This window comes from Saccostrea cucullata, unplaced genomic scaffold, assembly GCF_032062105.1.
Source record: "Saccostrea cucullata isolate Sc308-1 unplaced genomic scaffold, CSIRO_AGI_Scuc_v1 ctg122, whole genome shotgun sequence".
NCBI classification, from domain to species: Eukaryota; Metazoa; Mollusca; class Bivalvia; order Ostreida; family Ostreidae; genus Saccostrea; species Saccostrea cuccullata.
In genome coordinates this window covers 426,471-445,970 of record NW_026932975.1, presented here as the reverse complement: position 1 = coordinate 445,970, position 19,500 = coordinate 426,471, and the positions used below count along the sequence as shown (strand labels likewise).

Genomic DNA, 19,500 nt, shown 5'->3' with positions numbered 1-19,500 from the left:
GATTTTTTGTATTATTTATGAACTCAAACTTTTAAAGGAAAAATTTTGGGAAATTTATTCTGTTTTGTTTTCAATTTTGATTATGATTTTTACTATTAGAATGTGGAATATTTACTCATTTTAGTGTAATACTACTAAAAATTAAGCTTTGAAATTTACATATTCAAAGCTGCACATATAGGGTTTCGGTTATACATGTATATCACAGGGAGTTTCAACTTCGAAGGAGGGGACTGTCGCATGAGAAAAGTATGCATGTAAAGATTCTGCCTAGCCAAACAATATGCGCATGGGTTGTGAGAATGTATTAGCTTCCAATTTTGTACAAAAGTCCCATCTGAAAGCGTTGTGGATTTTGCTAACACCTCTGGGCAGTTCAGCAGACTAGGGAAACAATCGACGTCTGACTTTTACAATTTAAACAGAGACCAACTCCAATTACTTAAATGTAAAAGTCAGCTGTCGAATGTAAAAGTAAGTCTCTTCATAAAACTCCTAATACATGTATAGTATTTATACAACCACATTGGCGGAGGTGGGCAAATGACAGTGAGTTCCATCAGATGGTCACGGTAGCCTAGTGGTAGAGCGCTTGCTTCGTGACCGGGAGGCCCGGGTTCGATTCGTTCCCGGCGCCGCGTCAAACCTAAGACGTAAACATATAGGTAGTGACTGTTCCTTTGTCAAGAGCTCGGCACTAGAAGTGAAAGACATGGGTCTTTCGGATATGACCTTAAAAACGTAGGTCCCGTGTCACGGTAGGCGTTGGCACGATAAAGAACCCTCACTGCTCAATGGCCCTGAGTGCCGAGTATAGGTCTAAATTTGAAACCCTTCACCGGCATACGGTGACGTCTCCATATGAGTGAAAAATTCTCGAGAGGGACGTTAAACAATCAATCAATCCATCTGTTGGGGGCTTTAATATTGAAGTGTGCAGGCAAATTCAACGTTGACATCCAATCTCTTAAGACAATGTCATCTTCTTTTAAAACGCCCGAATGTATTTTCTATGGCAATCTTCACTCTGATGTACCTGTTAGTAGGTTAGATTGGCTCTATAAGTATAAGGTTTGAGAAGTCAGATATTCAAAAGACAAGCTTGATCAACGAATGTGGGTTCCATCTATCGCTACACCACAGTTTGGAAAGCCTCATTTGTTTTTCTGTAGTCTCTGATCACTTCTTTCAATTCATCTCCCTCAAAAGTTCATTCAAAGTGTATTCATTGAGATTATCAATATTAGCTTCCGAAACATCATGGAAACACTTGCACATAGTCGATTTTTCAACCCAAAGATTTCCTACAATTCTACATTCTTTGCAAGATGCAACCCAGTAAATTACAATAGCCATTTTCTTTTGAAGACCGAGTATTTTATCACCTATGATGCGTGATGGTGACACTTGTTCATGGAGCTGTTAACAGATCAAGAGGAAAATTTCCTAGTATTTTCTAAAAGAAATCTATTTTAAATTTCTGTAAGCCATCTTTTGGCAATCAGGCAGTTGATGTTTGGTTCTTCTTGACGTTTTTTTTTGTTTTACGGAAGCACCCGGCTGGTATTCCAATAAATGTTATTAAAGCACGGATACTTTCTCTGTGAGACAAAAACATTCCTCGTTGCATCCATTTAAATAAACATCATTTTGAAATTATGTTATGATATATTTACAGTGCATAATGAACGCAAAGCAATTTTTTTGCTTTTGTACACAAGAGCAAATTTGCTAATGAGTAAAACGTGTGAGTAAATTTTCGCCGTGTACTAGTATACATTGTATAATTAGACTGAATTGAAAATGACTTATTGTACATGTATTTCAATAGACGTTTGCAACTTTTACAATGTGGTAGGTGTACTTTCTACATGCGGTAGGAGTGTTGCTACAGCTTATCAAGAAATCTTCTTATTCTGCTAAAATCAAAAGTACTCCTAACATTCTAGTACTATAGATCCCCACATAATGACCCCAGGAATAAGATAGAGGTTATCTCTCATAATATTTATATAGATAACTCTTTTTCGAATGTTGAATGACAAAACCATTCTACAAGCATGGCGAACCGGATGTGGATTTTTCTCCTCTTGGTGCTCCCCTTTGTTAAAGGTGAGATACATTAAACAATTCAAAAGGAAGTAACAAGTTACTTCTATACAATGAAAGGGTGTTTGAATATTAAATAGCATGTTTCTCACTGATCCAGAATTAAAGCTGTTCAGGTGAAATCGAATTCTCTTATCTTTGAACTATGCATAAAGGGGCGTACAGACAACATTTCTCTCGAGTTAAGACAAATGATACAAACAATTTTTATACCCCAAACAAGTTGCTGGAGGAATAATGTTTTTGACCCGTCCATCAGTCCTATTTTTTTTTGTCAGAACAACTCATAAACCGCTGCGCAGAATTTCGTCAAAATTTGCAGATATTTAGGACAAAATGTGTAGATGTGCATATTACCAAGAAATTACGATTCCTTTATTTTTTCCGGGAATGTCTGCACTTTTCAACTTAGATTTTTGGCCATATCTTGAATAAAGAGATAAACAGTTTGTCAGAGCAACTCCTCATAAGCCGCTGCACAGAATTCGGTCAAACTTTGCACATATTTAGGACACAAAATGTACAAGGAAATTCCGATTCCTTTATTTTTTCCTGGGAATTTCGGTACTTTTCATCTTAGATGTTTAGTCATACCTTGAATATAGAGATGAACAGTTTGTCAGCGCAACTCCTCTTTAACCGCTACACAGAATTTCGTCAAAAAAATTGTTTTATCATCTGTCCGTAATTTTTAGTAAACATTTGGGGGGGGGGGGAGCATTTTCCTTTCATTTTCCTTTCATTTTCTTTAGAGAAGACTTAATATCATGCCACAGGTTTATAAAATTTTCATTCCCAAAAATACTAAATTGGTTTATATCATAAAGCCGGGACATACATTGCAATTGTTTTATATCCTTACTTTTTTGTAAACCTTGGGGGGAAAGCATCGATAAAATTTTCCTCCCCTGAAATATTAAATTGGTCTATATCATAAACCCGGGACATACATTACAATTGATATTTCTAAATCTTTGTAATTTAAATAATGTCAATTTGATGTTCCAAACGAGTGGAATAAAGAACACAACTTATATAATATACGCATCTTTTATCGGACACTTGTGATGGTCATATAAAATTTATTTTCCAAGGAATGTCAAACATAAGAAGGGGTGGATTAATAAACCTGATAGCATACAGCCATACCTAAATTGTCTCTTTGGTTATTGTATTTGGCGTTTGACTTAAAGCATTTTTAAAATAAAAAGTTTTTACAAAGTTGGATATTAAGATGGGTTCTTGCTTAAAGGGCCACCAAACTGGATTTGGTTGCATTTACCAGGAAAATTGATATCTTTTGTAATATTTTCCATTTTAGTTATGACTTATGGCATGTTTTGTTTATTATCTGGAGAAAGAAAAGAAATATTATGAAATTCTAATTCCAAACGTGTCAGATCTGCATTAACATATATGCATGTTCTGTAAATATTTCCAGGAGCATTGGACAGCAAGGGAAAGCAATTCATAGTTACTTTCATGGACAATCAGATTTTACAGAATACAGACATCAATCCTGAAATCTTTATTACGACATCAAGCACCAAACCAGTACACGTCAACGTGACGTCACCGGGATCAACCAATCCACGAATCAGCGAACAGTTTGTCGTCTCTCGTGGAATTGTTCACCGAGTGGTTGTAGATCAGGCCTTCCGATTGAACCAAACCGAACTAAGCACAAAAGGGATTTTGATTTCGGCGGATGAGGAAGTCGTGGCATACGGAGTAAACCGCGAAGTCTGGTCGGACGATGCCTACTTGGCACTGCCTACTGATGTCCTGGGAAAAGAATACTACACCATCTCCTACTCCCCGTCCTATTACTACTGTGAGTTTGCAGTGATCGGAGTCCATGACCACAGTCATGTTTATATCCAGTTGGCTAACCATCCCAACGTCAGTGTTACTTTCCGTAACCACGTCTATCATGGGGGCGACTGGATTAACACAACACTAAATCGCTATAGCACCCTCCAGATCACTTCTGTTGGTGACCTCACAGGTTCTCACGTCATATCAGACAAAGCTGTGGGCGTCATCAGTGGTAACAAGAAAGCTGTTGTGGCTCTTCCTGGTACCATCGCTAACTCACGTGACCATTTGACGGAAATGTTGCTTCCAGTACAAGCTTGGGGTAAAAACTTCGCTACAGTGCCTATCCCGGAGAGAAATGTGGGTGATATTTTCAGATTTGTCGCCAGCCAAGACCAAACGCATATAAGAGTAACAGGAGTCATAAATGGTACAAACTTTACGGACCATTTTAACATACGTCATGCTGGGGGGTTCAGACAGAAGAATTATAGCTCGGCACTATACGCCCATGTAGTGTCTAATAATCCAATTGCTTTGTATCAGTTTTCGGCAACACAGGATAAAGGTCACAATCATGTAGATGCTGCAGATCCCAGCATGATTACAATTCCTCCCATTGAACAATATGCTGCAGATTATACTTTTGCCACTCCCCAATACTCCAAAGGCGAATATCAGAACTATTTCATGTTTGTGATAGACTCCAGTCAGACTGCAGGTCTGATTCTAGACGGGAAACCCCTGCCACAAAATCAAACGTACGTTCACATTCCCGGCACCAATCTAGCGGCGGGATACGTGAAAATATCCGTTGGCACCCATACCGTCACGCACAACAACCCGAACACGGTTATTGGTGGGCTCGTGTTCGGAAAAGCCAAAATCGAGTCCTATGGATTTCCAATCGGCCTGCTTACACAACCTGTTAATTCTGTGAGTTTATTCCAAAAAATCATGTTTAATCACTGTAAAAATAGTGACAAAACGTATTTTATATAAGCATTAGCCAATGTTTATTCAAGTACATGAAGTTCAAAGATATAGAGGCAAGAATGTTAATTTTATAATTTATCCTTTCCTTAAGTTTGAAACCCAAGTAAAGTTATAGATCAGCTTCATATCTATGGCAATAATGATAACAATTCTCAAGATAAGTATTATTGTCACATTACATGTACATGTTTCAAGAATACACGACTGTACGTTTTATTTTTTTGAAGGGATGCAACGCGAAGGCGATGTCTCCGGGCGATGAAATCGATAACGATTGTGACGGCGAGGTAGATGAAGAGGACTGCAATGGAAAAGGTAAATCGAGATCAACAGTGTATCATTATTAATAAGTATCTGAAACATTACTTTCAGTACATTGTTTCGGTGTAATATTATTGAGCATTTTATTTTGTTTTATTTTGTTTAAGACGATGATGCCGATGGAAGGATAGACGAAGATTGCAGTGGAGCGCCACTGAGTGAGTAGTCTTTGCTTCCCTTTTTCGATTTATTATCAATTGTAGAATATCTATCCTTGCCTCTTTATTACTATTTTTCATGTTTAAGAGTGGAATTTTTTTTCTTTTCAGTTGTTATTGGAAGGAAGTGAAGTTTTTATATCAATAAAACAAATACTAGTACACTAAACTTTTTTCTAGTTTTAGTCTTAATAGTTGTGGTATACCGATTGTGTAAATAAAATGGATTATTGATTTTTTTTAAATCTTTTTCTCCTTGCTCAATGGCCCTGAGTGCCGAGTATAGGACAAAATTTGCAGCTCTCCACCGGCAAGTGGTGACGTCTCCATATGAGTGAAAAATTATCGAGAAGGACGTCAAACAATAAACAATCAATCAATCTTTTTCTCAACGCAAGAGGTAAATATTATAAGGAAAAATTATAAGTTTTGCAGTCTTCTTTTCAGTGTGATTTAAAAACTGAGCATGAATTACTGAGATACACCTTGGTTATTTTTTTGGGGGGGGAGGGTTCTAACTCAACAAAGATAACGCCATGAATACTTGATCAATACAAAGGGTTCATAGCGGGTGTGACATCAAGGTTATATGCATGTTTAAATTCAGAAAACAATTACAAACATGTCTATGTCATCTAATTTCATCCAAGAAACGTGATGCTGAAGATCCTATGAAATGGACTGAAGTAAAAATCATCAATGCTGAAGAATAAGCAGACTTTTAAACAGGAAGAAGGAAGAAGTAAATGTTTAATCAACTATTATATAATCTACAAATCATCTTCGAGAGATGCATCCAGCACCAGCAAACCCTTTATCATGTGTTCATTGATTTGAAGAAAACCTTCGACAAAGTGTGACTGCTTCATGGACCATCATGAAGAAATGTAACAGCAATGCCAACCTAGTCTGAGCAGTCGAAGAGCTATATATTAGGGAGAAGTGCAGTTCTCTGGAAAAACAGCATTCCTGACTGGTTCCACACAACAGTAGGAGTATGCCAGGGTTGCCTGGTTCCTCCAACCCTTTTTGATATCTTTCTTGATAAAAATATGGAAGATGCTCTCCATGATCACAAAGGCACAGTCTCTATCGGAAAAGATTCGATTCGCTGATGACATACTAGTAGATGGCCTCGCAGTGTAGGAGGATGAGCTGAATTGCTTGGTAAAACGCTTTAACCAAGTGGCCTCTGCTTATGGCAAAGGTTCAGTGCAGAAAAAAAAACAAAGCCGATGACCAACAACATCCAGGGAATCACCTCAAAAATCATGGTGCGTGCAACATATGTCTGGAAACAATGAAAACATTAAAGTACTCGATTTCATCATATCAGATGAAGGTAACTATTCTAAACCAGGAGTTATGTTAAGGATTGCACAAATAACTGCGGTATTAGCTAGCAAAACTACAAACATCTGGAGAGACAGGAATATTACTCTGCGTTTGAAGTCCAACTAACGAATGTGCTCCCTTGCTATACTGGTCTTTCTATGTGCAAGAGAAACCTGTATAATTATTGCAAAGCTAGAAAAGAGGATTATGAGAACCAGATTAAGATGCTAAAGGAAGATGCTGAGTATCCCTTGCACAGACCATGTGGCCAACGAAGATGACCGCAGGAAAGTCTCTGAATACCGGTAGGACTGTAGGATCCCACGATGGCCACCTAACTGTGGTTAAGTACGAACACACTTACCGCTTAAAAGGTCTTTCAAAGACAGCTTTGTAAGGGACAGATGAAGGGGGCGGAGACGAGGAAGAAGGAAAAAGAGGCAGGATTGAGACTCTGAGAATTACCGGTAACTTTTAGATGAAAATTCCCTTCTATAAAATTAAGAAAGTCGGTCTAGTTTATTTTTTACACATTTTATTTACATCAATAACAAAAATCTACACGGTTCCATTGCAAGATCTCCATGAAAACACAGAATGGACCTATTGTCCAAAATGACGTCGTTTGTGCTAGAATATCAACAAGAAAAAATTAATATAAGATCTCAATAGGAACTAAATCATACGACAATACTTGGAAAACAATTGGATCTTTAAATATGACTGTATTCTTATTTTACGAATAAAACATATAAGAGCCAACAGAAACATCTAATAAAAAGAATTTTGTGAAAAACCACAACCACATAGATGTATTAACAATCTACAGACTCATGATACTGTGGCAACCTAAGAACATCAAAAATGCTGATTAAAAAGACATGTTATTCATATATTATGCCAAATAAGTAAGTCGCCAGTAAACTTAAAATAAAAATTATCTTAACATAAAACTTCCCTAGTTATCTCAAGGAAGTATCCTGTTGTAACTTTTGAATTTACTTCTGAGAATGTATTGTAAATTTTGCATTTAATATCTCCTAGTAAATTTAAAACCTTTTAAGAAAAATAGTCTGTATTATTGAGTGTAATTATAGAAATCTAAATTAAATTTCTATAATTAAACTGAACAATACAAACCCCTTTACTGAAAAGGTTTTCAAAATTATACATAAGTTGATTCTTTTTGACAATTTTTGAGTTGTAATAATGTTGTTACAATCTTTTTTCTTTCATTGTCAAAAACGCAACCATATAAATAAATAAATGAAGAAAATATTTGTGTAACAAGTAATTTTATCATCTGCATACTAATGATCATTATCTTGGAGATAGCCTATTTTGAATTCCAGGGACACTTGCAACCTTTATCTGTACTATTACCTAAAATTATGGCGCACAAGTTGTGGATTTTTGCCCTCGTGGTGCTTCCATTTGTTTATGGTGAGCTCTTTTAAAATATGCTTTGCAAAACTCAAAAGAGAAAATCCAATTAATAAATACTGAATTAATTAATACTGTCACGTTGATAAGGGTGCGTATCATTACCGCTATATTTTCAAAATTTTCATTACCGCTACATTGTCATTACCGCTACAAAATAACTTACATTACCGCTACATTGCCTCTTTCGTTAGCCAGCCACTTATGCGTGTACAGTACAACCTATATATGCATAAGACCCGTTTCCCCTGCTCACCACAGGTAGGTGAACGTAGGACTTTGAATAGGATGTTTTTTAAGTTTTGTCAAATGTTTTTACACAATCAGTAAAGCCTTGAAAGCCATTTACTTTACATACTGTTTCCTTGTCATTTCCCCACTGTCGTATATAGCTTTTAGTTCCCTTTTTTGCGCTGTGTTGTTATTCTCTTTTCGTCCTGGGAGAATCCTGTTTCTTGCAGCATGCATTTTCAAGTAACTTTTTGTCTGGACAGACTGAATCTTGGCCAAAAAAAATAAAAAATGCTCGGATGTGAACTATAAAACATTGTGCCAAACTCTTTGTGAAAACTTTCACACTCAACATCCGCATCTGCCCAAATTGTAGGTGGAAATGACGATGACCGTTCAATGTGCTTCGGAAAACACATCAAACTCGAAGCACTCTTCAACTTCTCGAAGACTGAAAAAAAAAAAAACCAAACCGAAGAAAACTTTCAACCACTGTCCAAATTCTGTTGATTAGAACTCATATACATGTACCGAACCAAACCTGGCTAAGTCGATATGTAGCGGTAATGAGTTGCTTTTGGCTGATTCAATATGTAGCGGTAATGAGTTGTTTTTTGCCGAAAATGTAGCGGTGATGATCGGTCGAAAATCTGAAAAAATGTAGCGGTAATGAGTTGAAATTTTTGGCAATGTAGCGGTAATGTTGACCTCCCGTTGATAATTGGGGTGTACTTGAACTTGTTTGATCTTAGGGGAATACTCGCTTGGGGAAATGTTTTACATGCAAAGAATAAAGAAATAATATACTTTTAATTACTGATGTTTATTATTTGAAATCGTCGATGAAAGTGTATAAATAATTTTATAAACGAACTGTCACCGGTTACCAATATAATTCAAAATATTACAAAAATACGTTTTTAAAGTTAACTCTGGTGACTGTACAGAGGGTTAAACGATTTGGGAAAAATCCCTCTGCGAAATGAAAATCTAAAACAACATAAAAAATAAATCAATAAAAACTACAAGTCAGCGGAATTCGAAATAGTCATAACACCAAATTTTCTATATTAATAGAAATTTGTGGGAAGACAATACGAAGAAAAAAGTGTTGTTTCAAATAAAATTGTAAATCTTATGCATGAGTACCGGTTTATATTAATGCTTATTGCAAGTTAATAATCATTTTAAACAATATTCATTTGAAATAAAACTTAAGCCAAACAAGATTTTTCATACGTCATGGAAGCGAGCACAAGATATATGTATTTTTTTAAAAATTAAATTTGTTTTCAAGTTAATTGCATTTTGGGGCCAAACTATGTTCCTTCAACTTAAGGGCTTAAGGCAAAAGTTCAGTTTTTTTTTTGGTTCGACAAAACGGTGTTCATCTCGAATTAAGTAAAAAATTATATATGATATACTAGTATCCTGAACATTAAAAACTCAATTAGAAAACAGATGTTAAGGTGTTTATGCAACCAGCTTTGATTTTATGACTTTAGGAGCACTGGACAGTAAAGGAAAACACTTTATTATAACCTTCATGGATAACAAGATTCTACAACACACCGACATCAAACCCGAGATCTTCATTACCACGTCCAGCAACAAACCCGTACACGTCAATGTGACGTCACCAAAATCTCACCATCCACGTATTAACCAGCATTTTGTTATAACTCACGGAGTAGTGCACCGTGTTGCCGTGGATCAAGACTTCCGGTTAAATCACACCGAGCTAAGCACCAAAGGGATTTCGATCTCGGCTGATGAAGAAATCGTGGTGTATGGAGTAAACAGAGAGGTCTACTCGGACGATGCCTACCTGGCACTGCCTACTGATGTGCTGGGAAAAGAATACTACACCATCTCCTACTCCCCGTCCTATTACTACTGTGTATTTGCAGTGATCGGAGTCCACGACCACACTCGGGTGCACATCAAGCTTGCTAACCATCCAAACATTAGCGTTAATTTCCATGGTCACGTGTACCACAGAAACCAATGGATAAACGTTACCCTAAACCGCTTCAGTACCTTTGAAATCTCTTCTGTCGGGGACCTCACTGGTTCTCATATCATCGCGAACAAACCTGTGGGTGTCATCAGCGGAAACAAGAAAGCTGTTGTATCTGTGGCTGGTAACACTGGCAATTCACGTGATCATTTGACGGAAATGTTGCTTCCTGTCCAGGCCTGGGGTAAAAACTTTGCTACAGTGCCAATCCCTGAAAGAGACGTGGGTGATGTTTTCAGATTTGTTGCCAGCCAAGGACACACCAGTGTCAGGGTAACTGGAGTCATCGATAGTAAAAATTTCACGGATCATTTTAATATTAATCACGCTGGGCAGTATGTGCAGAGGAATTACAGCTCTAAGTTGTACGCTCATGTGACATCTAACCACCCTATTGCTTTGTATCAGCTCTCGGCAACACAGGCAAAACATACAAATCTGCCTTCCGATGCAGCAGATCCATGCCTGATCACCATTCCTCCAATCGAACAGTATGCTGCCGACTACACGTTTACTACACCTCAATACTCCAAAGGCCAGTATCTTAACTATTTCATGTTTGTGGTTGATTCCAGCCAGACGGCGGGCCTAATTTTAGATGGAAAACCCCTTCCACAAAATCAAACGTACGTCCACATCCCTGGCACCAACCTAGCGGCGGGATATGTGAAAATATCTGTTGGAACCCACACCGTCACGCACAACAACCCGAACACGGTCATTGGTGGAATCGTGTTCGGTAAAGCTAACCTCGAGTCTTATGGATTCCCTATTGGTCTGCTAACAAAACCTGTTAATTCTGTGAGTGATATCTAGAATAATAGCTTAAATATATAGAATAATTTATACAAACATAGTTTGATCATTTGTTGTTCAAGTAGTTAAAATAAATAGGTATTTTATAATGGAAATTTATTATAACAACCTTGAAATTGAAAAAAGTTTTTGTTATTATTTTTTTTTAATACTGACAGCTGTTTTATAGTGCGTACGGGTAAATGAAGACAGATGTAGAATTTCGCATGGAAGATTGTTAGTCGACCATATTCAGTGGACGTTTTATATGATTAAAGATCAGAGTTCCATTGCCAGAGATTTTTTTGTTTGGAAAATGCCAATAAGGATTTCCGAACTATTTTTGAAGCAATATCATTGTATCATGTACATATTTTAATTGAAGAAAACAAAGTTTTTGTAGGGGACATATTATCACAATGAAAATTTTACAGTTAAAAAAATTTTTAGTTTCTAAATTAAAAGTTTTATGTTTTAAGAACAACTCTTTCTAAATTTTTCAGCTTCTTTTGTAATTTTTAGGGTTGCCAAGCGGAGGCGATGTCCCCGGGCGATGAAATCGATAACGATTGTGACGGTGAGGTAGATGAGGAGGACTGTGATGGAAAAGGTAAACTGAAATTAACAGCGTACTAATGTTAATAAGTAACAGGGTAGATTTCCTCAATACGAAAACATGATCATACAATGATAAATTTGATTTTGTTTCAGACAATGATGCTGATGGGAGAATAGACGAGGACTGCAGTGGAGCGCCACTGAGTGAGTAGTGTCCATTTCACTTGAGTCTTCACTGATCGACTCGTTGGTTTTGGGAAGAAAAAGATATATTTGATCATATTGCATTGTCATTCTAATGAAATAATTCTCATTTTCTTTTCTTTTCAGCTGTTATTGGAAGAAAATAATTTTACATTTATATATCAATAATATTAAAGATTTTTAAACCCGTGGGTGTAAGTCCAGAAAAGTTAATGAATTGGTGTATCCGTCTGACTTAGGCAGCAACCCCCCAACACCCCCACCCCAAACGAACCTCCCTCTTGAGTTTTATTCCGTTTTCGGTAACAAGTACCGTTATATAGTGATTGTTGAACAGCAATTACTTTTAAAAAAAAGATTTTTTGTAAAATTCTTTTATATTGTATTCTTTTCTCCTCCCGTAGCCTCATACACTTGTAGACTGATTTTAATTAATTCTGTAAACAAAAGTACAAAAATCGATTTGTTGGTATAGATCTTATCACAAATATGTCAATGAAAGATTATTTATGAGAAAAAAGTTGAAAAAGCCCAGGGGTCTATATAGAAGGGGGGTTCCTGTCCTCAAGCACTTGTAGTATTTCTATATTTAAAAAAAAGTTTCTAGGGAAGTAAAAGGGGGGAGGTGTAAAAAAAGGTCACATGATCATTACTGAGTGGGGGATACTGGTATAGTATATGATGACAATTTATTGAGGACCCCCTTTACCTTTCTAAAAGCCTGTAATTAGCCATGACATTGATTTCAAATAAGACACAAAAATTTCAAAATTCACATATACAGGTACATTCCATTGCGAAAAAAAAAGGTATAAAAGAAATCACAGATATATGCACTCTCAAGACTTTTTTTTACCTTACACAAAAGTTGCTGTGATTTTAAAGAAGTATAGCATGTGCATGCATCACCATGTTTATCAAAAATTGTTTTCAATATTCTACTAAAAGTTTGACCCTTTGTTTGTGAAATCCTCTCTTTAAGAATGGGTTTCCCTGAAGATTTTTAGATAAGTTAAATAAATTGTGCTATAATTCTGTTGTTCACAGTTATAGAATAATGATCACAAATGGAGACAAGTCGTCTGTCACAGTTGTACGTCCATTCATATTTATATCATATATTTTTTTATTATTCTTTTCTTCAATTTCAGAGAACATTAAATTATTTTAGTTAACCACCAAAATGGGACACTCGGGTTCAAGCAATGTTTTACAAAGGGGGATCTATAACTAGCTAGCTTAATACACGTTAACTAAAATTAAAGTGTATCTTCCTGGCGTTGTCATCTTCAATGAGCAAAGGGATTTTTTTTTTTAAATACGATCAACTGAAAAGATTTAACAGGTATGACAGGCAGACACTCACAGCTGGGTATACGAAACAAAATAAATCTGACAAATGTGGTCAGAAAGGGTCCTCTTTTGACAAAAACAAGAAATGCCACTCTTGTCAGTCTTATTTAGGACTTTTGTAGTTATCTCCCGTTGACTATTTCTACATACGATATCGTAACAGTGTCAGTAAACATCCGTAAAAACCCTAACAAAGATACTATATTGTTAACTATGGTCTACTATAAGTAACTAAACAGTGATTATTAAATGGGTTTATTTATTTATTTTTTCCTGTTGCATATTTAATACAATTGTTTTTCTGAAATAGTAAAATCAAAAAACTTTTTAGATATGGCATAAAATATTTAAGCAATTTTTGGGGTGTTTTGTTGTTGTTGTTGTTGTTGTTTTTTTTCATTTCATTAAGTTCTTAATGTAAATATTTTTTTTTATTAAATAATGTATAATACGATAAAAAAAAATAATGTCTTTTATTTATTTTGAGTAAGAAATTAAATTAAAATTTTGAAAAATTGAAGAAAAAAATGTTAGAAAGTAAGAATAAAATTTAAGTCACAAAGTGCAAAAAGTAATTGCAAAAATACCAATCCCATATTTTTTTAAAATGTGAATGCAATAATTGAATTTTATTTCGTTAAGTGTATGTAAGATTACGAAATTTTGGAAGGGGAGGGGCTAGAATTTTGTTTAGATGTCATGTCTGTCAACAAGTAGACCCTGGGGCGTACAAAGGGGAAGAGAAGTCTTAGAAAATCGTCGATCGCTACCAAACGAAAAAATTTAATTAATTTTTCCACTATGTTAAAATAAACAAAAACAAAAAACAAAAAAAAACGAATGGCACAAAAAGGTACTTGATCCCCATACCATGTGTGAGATGTGTGTTATCGATATATTACTTGTACCTTTTAAAAAAATATTTGTGTTTCTCGATTAATTGTACTCAAAATATTTCAGTAAACATTTGTATATGTTCACTTCATATATACCGAACTGGTACTGAATTCTGTCTATGGTATAATTTTGCTTAAAATATAAATAACATTTTGTGGAAAAGGTCACCTTATTGTTTAAGTTCCCCGCAGGAGCCCCACGACTTGTAATTCGGTGGCCCTCTCTATAGATGGCCGACCAGTGAACCGTAACGTCGACGAACAGGCACGAAACTTTTACAGGTTTTACTTCGGAACACACTTTCGGACAAGGGGAAACATAAACCAAGGAGTTTTGACACATAAAAAGGTAAGTATTGAACAAAATAATTATCCAAGAAAGTAAGATTTCTTAAATTTGAAAAGTTGTCAAAGCCCCTTTAACACAATTCATAGCCCGCTGATAAGGACTCGATGTTATCCAGACTGCATTTGTTCATTAAGACGACGCGATTTCTCTCGCGATCCTTAATAATGTAGACAAAAACATTTACACCGTCGGTCTTAGATTTCATGAAGACTCATAGAGTGTCCGTTTGTCTTATAACTGTTAGTCTAAAACGGGTCGTGTAGAACTTGTGTATATGACTTCCCTGTGCTCAAAACTGTTTTCACAATATTTTTTCTAAGACATGCAGACATACTTTATCCACCATATTTTATATATTTTGGGTTATTGTTTAGCAGTTATCTTACAGACTAATTGTGTATCCTTTGGATATGTTGAAACTCATTAAAGTTAATTATGTTGCTCGTTTGCACATCGCTAATTAATTAATTAATACTAAAAGTAATGTTCATGCATATATGTATTCTCATATTTTCTATGGCATATGTTGTCAAAATGTAAGAATTTTTAAAATGTATTTTCCATGAATTTTTCGTACAATTAACAAATCTGTGGACATTGATATTGAATTCATATCCACCTGTTGAGTCTAGTCTGGTAGCCATACAAGAATTATCTGCCCTTGGACCACTGTGAAAAAAAAAGTCGAAACCTTTTGAAAATGTTCTGTTGGCATGTTTTAAATTCTGGTCACAATAAAACGCAGTTTGTTTTGATATGGTAAGCTGATATTGTTTAGTAAACACGTCGAGGCCATACGGCTTCCCCTCAAAAAAATATAATGAGAGATTGCAGCTCATTACGCCTAAACAAAATTAAACCCACGGCCTTAAATGACTGAACAAAGCCACACTTAACTTAGTTTATTTTGTTGTATTTTCAATTGCTCATTAAGGAGTTAGACATTGAAATCACAGCTCAAGTATACTTCTAATTCTATTTATGTAAAAGTGGCGTAATGTAAACTTGGTTTTTCTATATGGCGTATTCACTTTCCTCTTGTCAATAACAAGGCCTTTGTGCTATGCTTTCTTTGGTATTTCATCAAATAGTATTCGTATCAATTTATTAAAAAAATGTTCTTTGAATTGTAAGGGACACTTTAAAAAATATATTGAAAAAATATTTAAATTGATATTTTATTTGAAAGTATTAGTCATCAAACTTTGATAACTGAAGCACTTCCAAAGAATTTTGTGATTAAGAAAAGAAAGTTTTAATTTATTATTAATGTTAATTTGGTATTTTATTGGATGGTTTAATATTGGGACGTCAAATACATGTAATTTTGTATGTCAGGTGTGACAGTTTTATGAATTCTGTCTCAGATCTCCAGATATGTACATGATATGATGAAAGCACATGAAGAAAACAGTATGCCAAATATTAAATTTAAAGTATAGAAAGAATAATTTATTAATATGAAAGTCTTTTTCTGTAAATAGTAAGTTATAAGAACGTCACAAATTCCGTGTGTCACATGTGACATTTTTATGATTTTTCAAATAAAGCTTGTATATAGGTAATTGTCAAAACACGGCTTACATTTGGCAGATATTCACTTCACCAAAAAGACCAATGCAAGTGACATTTGTAAAGGCATTAATTTGGTGTGATTTTTCTCCCGTGGTGAGCCTCGGTCCTTTTTACACATAAGTCTGTAGTTGACTTGCCTCAGGTGAAATTGTCAATGTATATACAGATTATATCGTTTATTTTTATACCTATATGCTTGGCTTCGTTTGTTCAGCTATCAAGCACTGTAATAAAAGATAGAAGAAGATTGATGTGATATGCATACGATATAGGAGAAGATAAAAAATCATTTTAAGGTCTAATATATAACCCAATCAACAAGTTTTATTTTCTTGGTTTTAATTTATATATATTTTTAAAGAATTTAGCCAATTTTAATAAAAATCTTATTTTATTTTAAAAAGTTTCATCAGAAGTAAGATGTAAGGGACGCAGTATTATTTTCTAAAGGGGGGGGACAAAATTGGGGGAAAGAAAAAGAAAACAAAAACCTATAACACCATTATGCAAAGAGCATGCGTGTCTTAAAATCAAGACAGTAATTGACATAAATCCCGATGCCAATTACGTTATTTCCGTTTCGCACAGAGCAAACAAACAGAGACAAACACACCATCACACAAACAAACACAGACAAACACACCATCAACTTCGTGGGGGGGGGGGGGGGTAAGTTCCAGCTTTCTTTATGACTGCATACATTATTACCAAACAGCTACAATAATTATCTTAGAAGGGGGTGAGCAACCAGCCATTCAATGACCATTACTTAAAGCATTTTCAAATGTACAAGGTTGGGTTTGTAAAGAAAAGTGTGGGGATAATATGAAACTGATATATCAATGTAGATACATTGACTTTTTGTTAAGGGGACTTTGGGGAAATCTTGGATGACTAGTACATTGTTGATAATTTCTGAGAATTTTGACTTTCGAATCTGGCTAAATGAGTGAATGTGTATCCATTATAAACAACATCTTTACTCGTTCAATACTGTTTTGCAAAGTAGGTTTTATTTAGTTAATCATAGCATTTTCTTTTATTTACAGAATGTCTGAACTACTGGGACACGTCCCAAACTTTCGGAAGCTTCGCGGAAAGCCGAATGATGATGGTCTGGACCGTATGAGTCATGTGGTCACAGTCGTGCTTCTCATCATTTTCACGGTTGCCATTAGCTCAGGTCAGTTCTTCAAAGACCCGATAGTATGTTGGAATCCTGCAGAATTCAAAGACCATATGGAGTCTTATACAAAATGGAACTGTTGGGTGAAAAACACCTACTACGTTCCCTTGACAGAGGAAATTCCGGTCAACATCGACCAACGCCAGTCCGCAGAACTGACCTATTACCAATGGGTGCCGATTATTTTACTTTTCATGGCGTTTTTATTCAAACTTCCTAATATGGTCTGGAGAATTTTCAATGGCGGATCAGGCTTGAACATGGATAAATGCGTTTACTTCGCAGAAAAAGCACAGTACGACAGTCCGGATGACAGACAAAAAGATTTGTATGCCCTCGCAAGATTCATGGACAAATGGCTGGATACCAACAAAGAGTACAAATGGAACGTTTTTGTCCGCACCAAGCACCAGGCTTCTCGATTCATCTGTTTCTTCTGCAACAAACGCGCCGGAAGATACCTCACCGCCATGTATCTGTTTGTGAAAGTCTTGTACGTCGTGAACGCCATCGGACAACTGTTTTTACTGAACGCATTCCTCGCCACTTCATACAACTTTTACGGATTCGAATTCATGGAGAACATGGGACAGAGTGGTCCTTGGAGGGAGAGCCCAAGGTTCCCTCGCGTCACACTCTGTGACATTCGCATCCGTCAACTTCAGAACTTGCAGCGCTTCACAGTACAGTGCGTTCTGCCTATAAACCTCTTCAACGAGAAAATCTTCATTTTTATTTGGTTCTGGTTAGTTTTCGTTGCATGCATTGCCACCTTTAACCTTTTCAACTGGATCTACCTTATTATGTTCACCAGGAATAAGGTAGCCTATATTAAGAAGTTCTTGAAGATAAACAACGAACTTCATACAAACTTTGACAAGAAATTGGCGGCCAAATTCGCCGAGAGCTATCTTCGCGATGATGGCGTTTTCCTTCTTCGCATCATTGCTAGGAATACCACCGATCTTGTTGTCACGGATCTCGTCAAGGAATTGTGGGATATCTTCAAAGACAAACAAAACACAAAGAAGAACAGAGAACTTGAACCAGAAAGCAGTATGCTTGATGAGGCTAAAGAACCACTCACGTGATGACGAGAAGACTAGAGTTTCTTCCCAAGCAATTCATGTGATGCCTCGATTATCGAGACTTCTAGCCTTTCGAGTTTTCCCATTTTTTAGCCGTTTTATGTCAGAATTTTAGTTATAGCCTTAGGCCAGTCTTTTAGTCACCTGTCAGACTTGGTGCTTTTTCACGTTCCATATATTACATACAGTCAATTTGTTTTTGAAAAACGTCTATATCTATGATGATTTTATGTACAGTGTTAAACAACGAAACAACACAAAGCATTACAAAATCTAGTCTCATTAAAGACTATTATCTGGGTAATGGTATTTGACAGTGTATAGTAACTGGCACAGCTTAAAGCTAACGCATATTTAACTACTAACAGTCGGAGTGAGAGCTCGAAAGTTGCCTGTATCTGGGTTGTGAGATTCAGCAGACTTTTTATATAGTTTTTTTTTTTTGACATTCAGCCTTCAGTTTCTGAAAGGTTCAACAACGAATCCCTTGTCTTCCTATGTATAGAAAATGCTATAATATCTTTGTATACAACGCTGTAGCTACGTAGTTTTGTAAATATTTTAATAAATCTACCAACTATCGTCAGATATTTTATGTAGGATGAAATGATTTTATGTTTTTGTAAACGGATAAGAATTTTTTCAAATGTAACCACATCCCCATTTTTTCTTTTTTTTCTGTATTAAAATGTGATCTCGTTTTCATGACTGTTAATGTTCGGCATTTTATTATTTTTGTCATTTGTTCATCTTGTCTTCATGACACAAGCTTGCATTTGATTTTGAAAGTCATCCATGTCGTTGAGATGTTTTAATTCTTGTTGAAGCTGTTTTTATTAGAGAGGCATTCCTTTTAATGAAAATCAAGGTTTGTGCTTATTTTTGTATTACAGAATAAAAAAAATACTTTGTTCAGCGATGCGAATAAATAATAATAAAAAAGTAAACTAATTGTTTTGTTTATGTTTATGAAATGGTCTGTCGTGATAAGAAATTTTATGGTTGAATTACCCGATTATTTAAGAAAAATGAGCATTACATCTACGTTTCAACTTCTTTTATTTT

At 35.6% G+C, this 19,500-nt stretch overlaps 3 protein-coding genes across 3 annotated transcripts; all 3 read left to right on the top strand.

Moving 5' to 3' along the window:
• Positions 1 to 2,001: 2,001 nt before the first annotated feature.
• On the top strand, positions 2,002 to 5,559 carry LOC134236712 (IgGFc-binding protein-like). The gene is made up of 5 exons (XM_062718898.1): positions 2,002 to 2,112; positions 3,551 to 4,863; positions 5,151 to 5,238; positions 5,352 to 5,402; positions 5,514 to 5,559. Exons 1-5 carry the CDS (start codon positions 2,061 to 2,063, stop codon positions 5,531 to 5,533), a joined length of 1,524 nt encoding a protein of 507 aa, XP_062574882.1. The 5' UTR covers positions 2,002 to 2,060; the 3' UTR covers positions 5,534 to 5,559.
• A 2,535-nt stretch (positions 5,560 to 8,094) lies between these two features.
• Positions 8,095 to 12,148, top strand: LOC134236710 (IgGFc-binding protein-like). Its single transcript, XM_062718897.1, has 5 exons — positions 8,095 to 8,180; positions 9,917 to 11,232; positions 11,749 to 11,836; positions 11,938 to 11,988; positions 12,115 to 12,148. The coding sequence occupies exons 1-5, from the start codon at positions 8,129 to 8,131 to the stop codon at positions 12,132 to 12,134; spliced, it is 1,527 nt and encodes a 508-aa protein (XP_062574881.1). The 5' UTR covers positions 8,095 to 8,128; the 3' UTR covers positions 12,135 to 12,148.
• A 2,280-nt stretch (positions 12,149 to 14,428) lies between these two features.
• Positions 14,429 to 19,382, top strand: LOC134236709 (innexin unc-9-like). The gene is made up of 2 exons (XM_062718896.1): positions 14,429 to 14,586; positions 17,211 to 19,382. Exon 2 carries the CDS (start codon positions 17,212 to 17,214, stop codon positions 18,436 to 18,438), a length of 1,227 nt encoding a protein of 408 aa, XP_062574880.1. The 5' UTR covers positions 14,429 to 14,586; position 17,211; the 3' UTR covers positions 18,439 to 19,382.
• Positions 19,383 to 19,500: the final 118 nt, after the last annotated feature.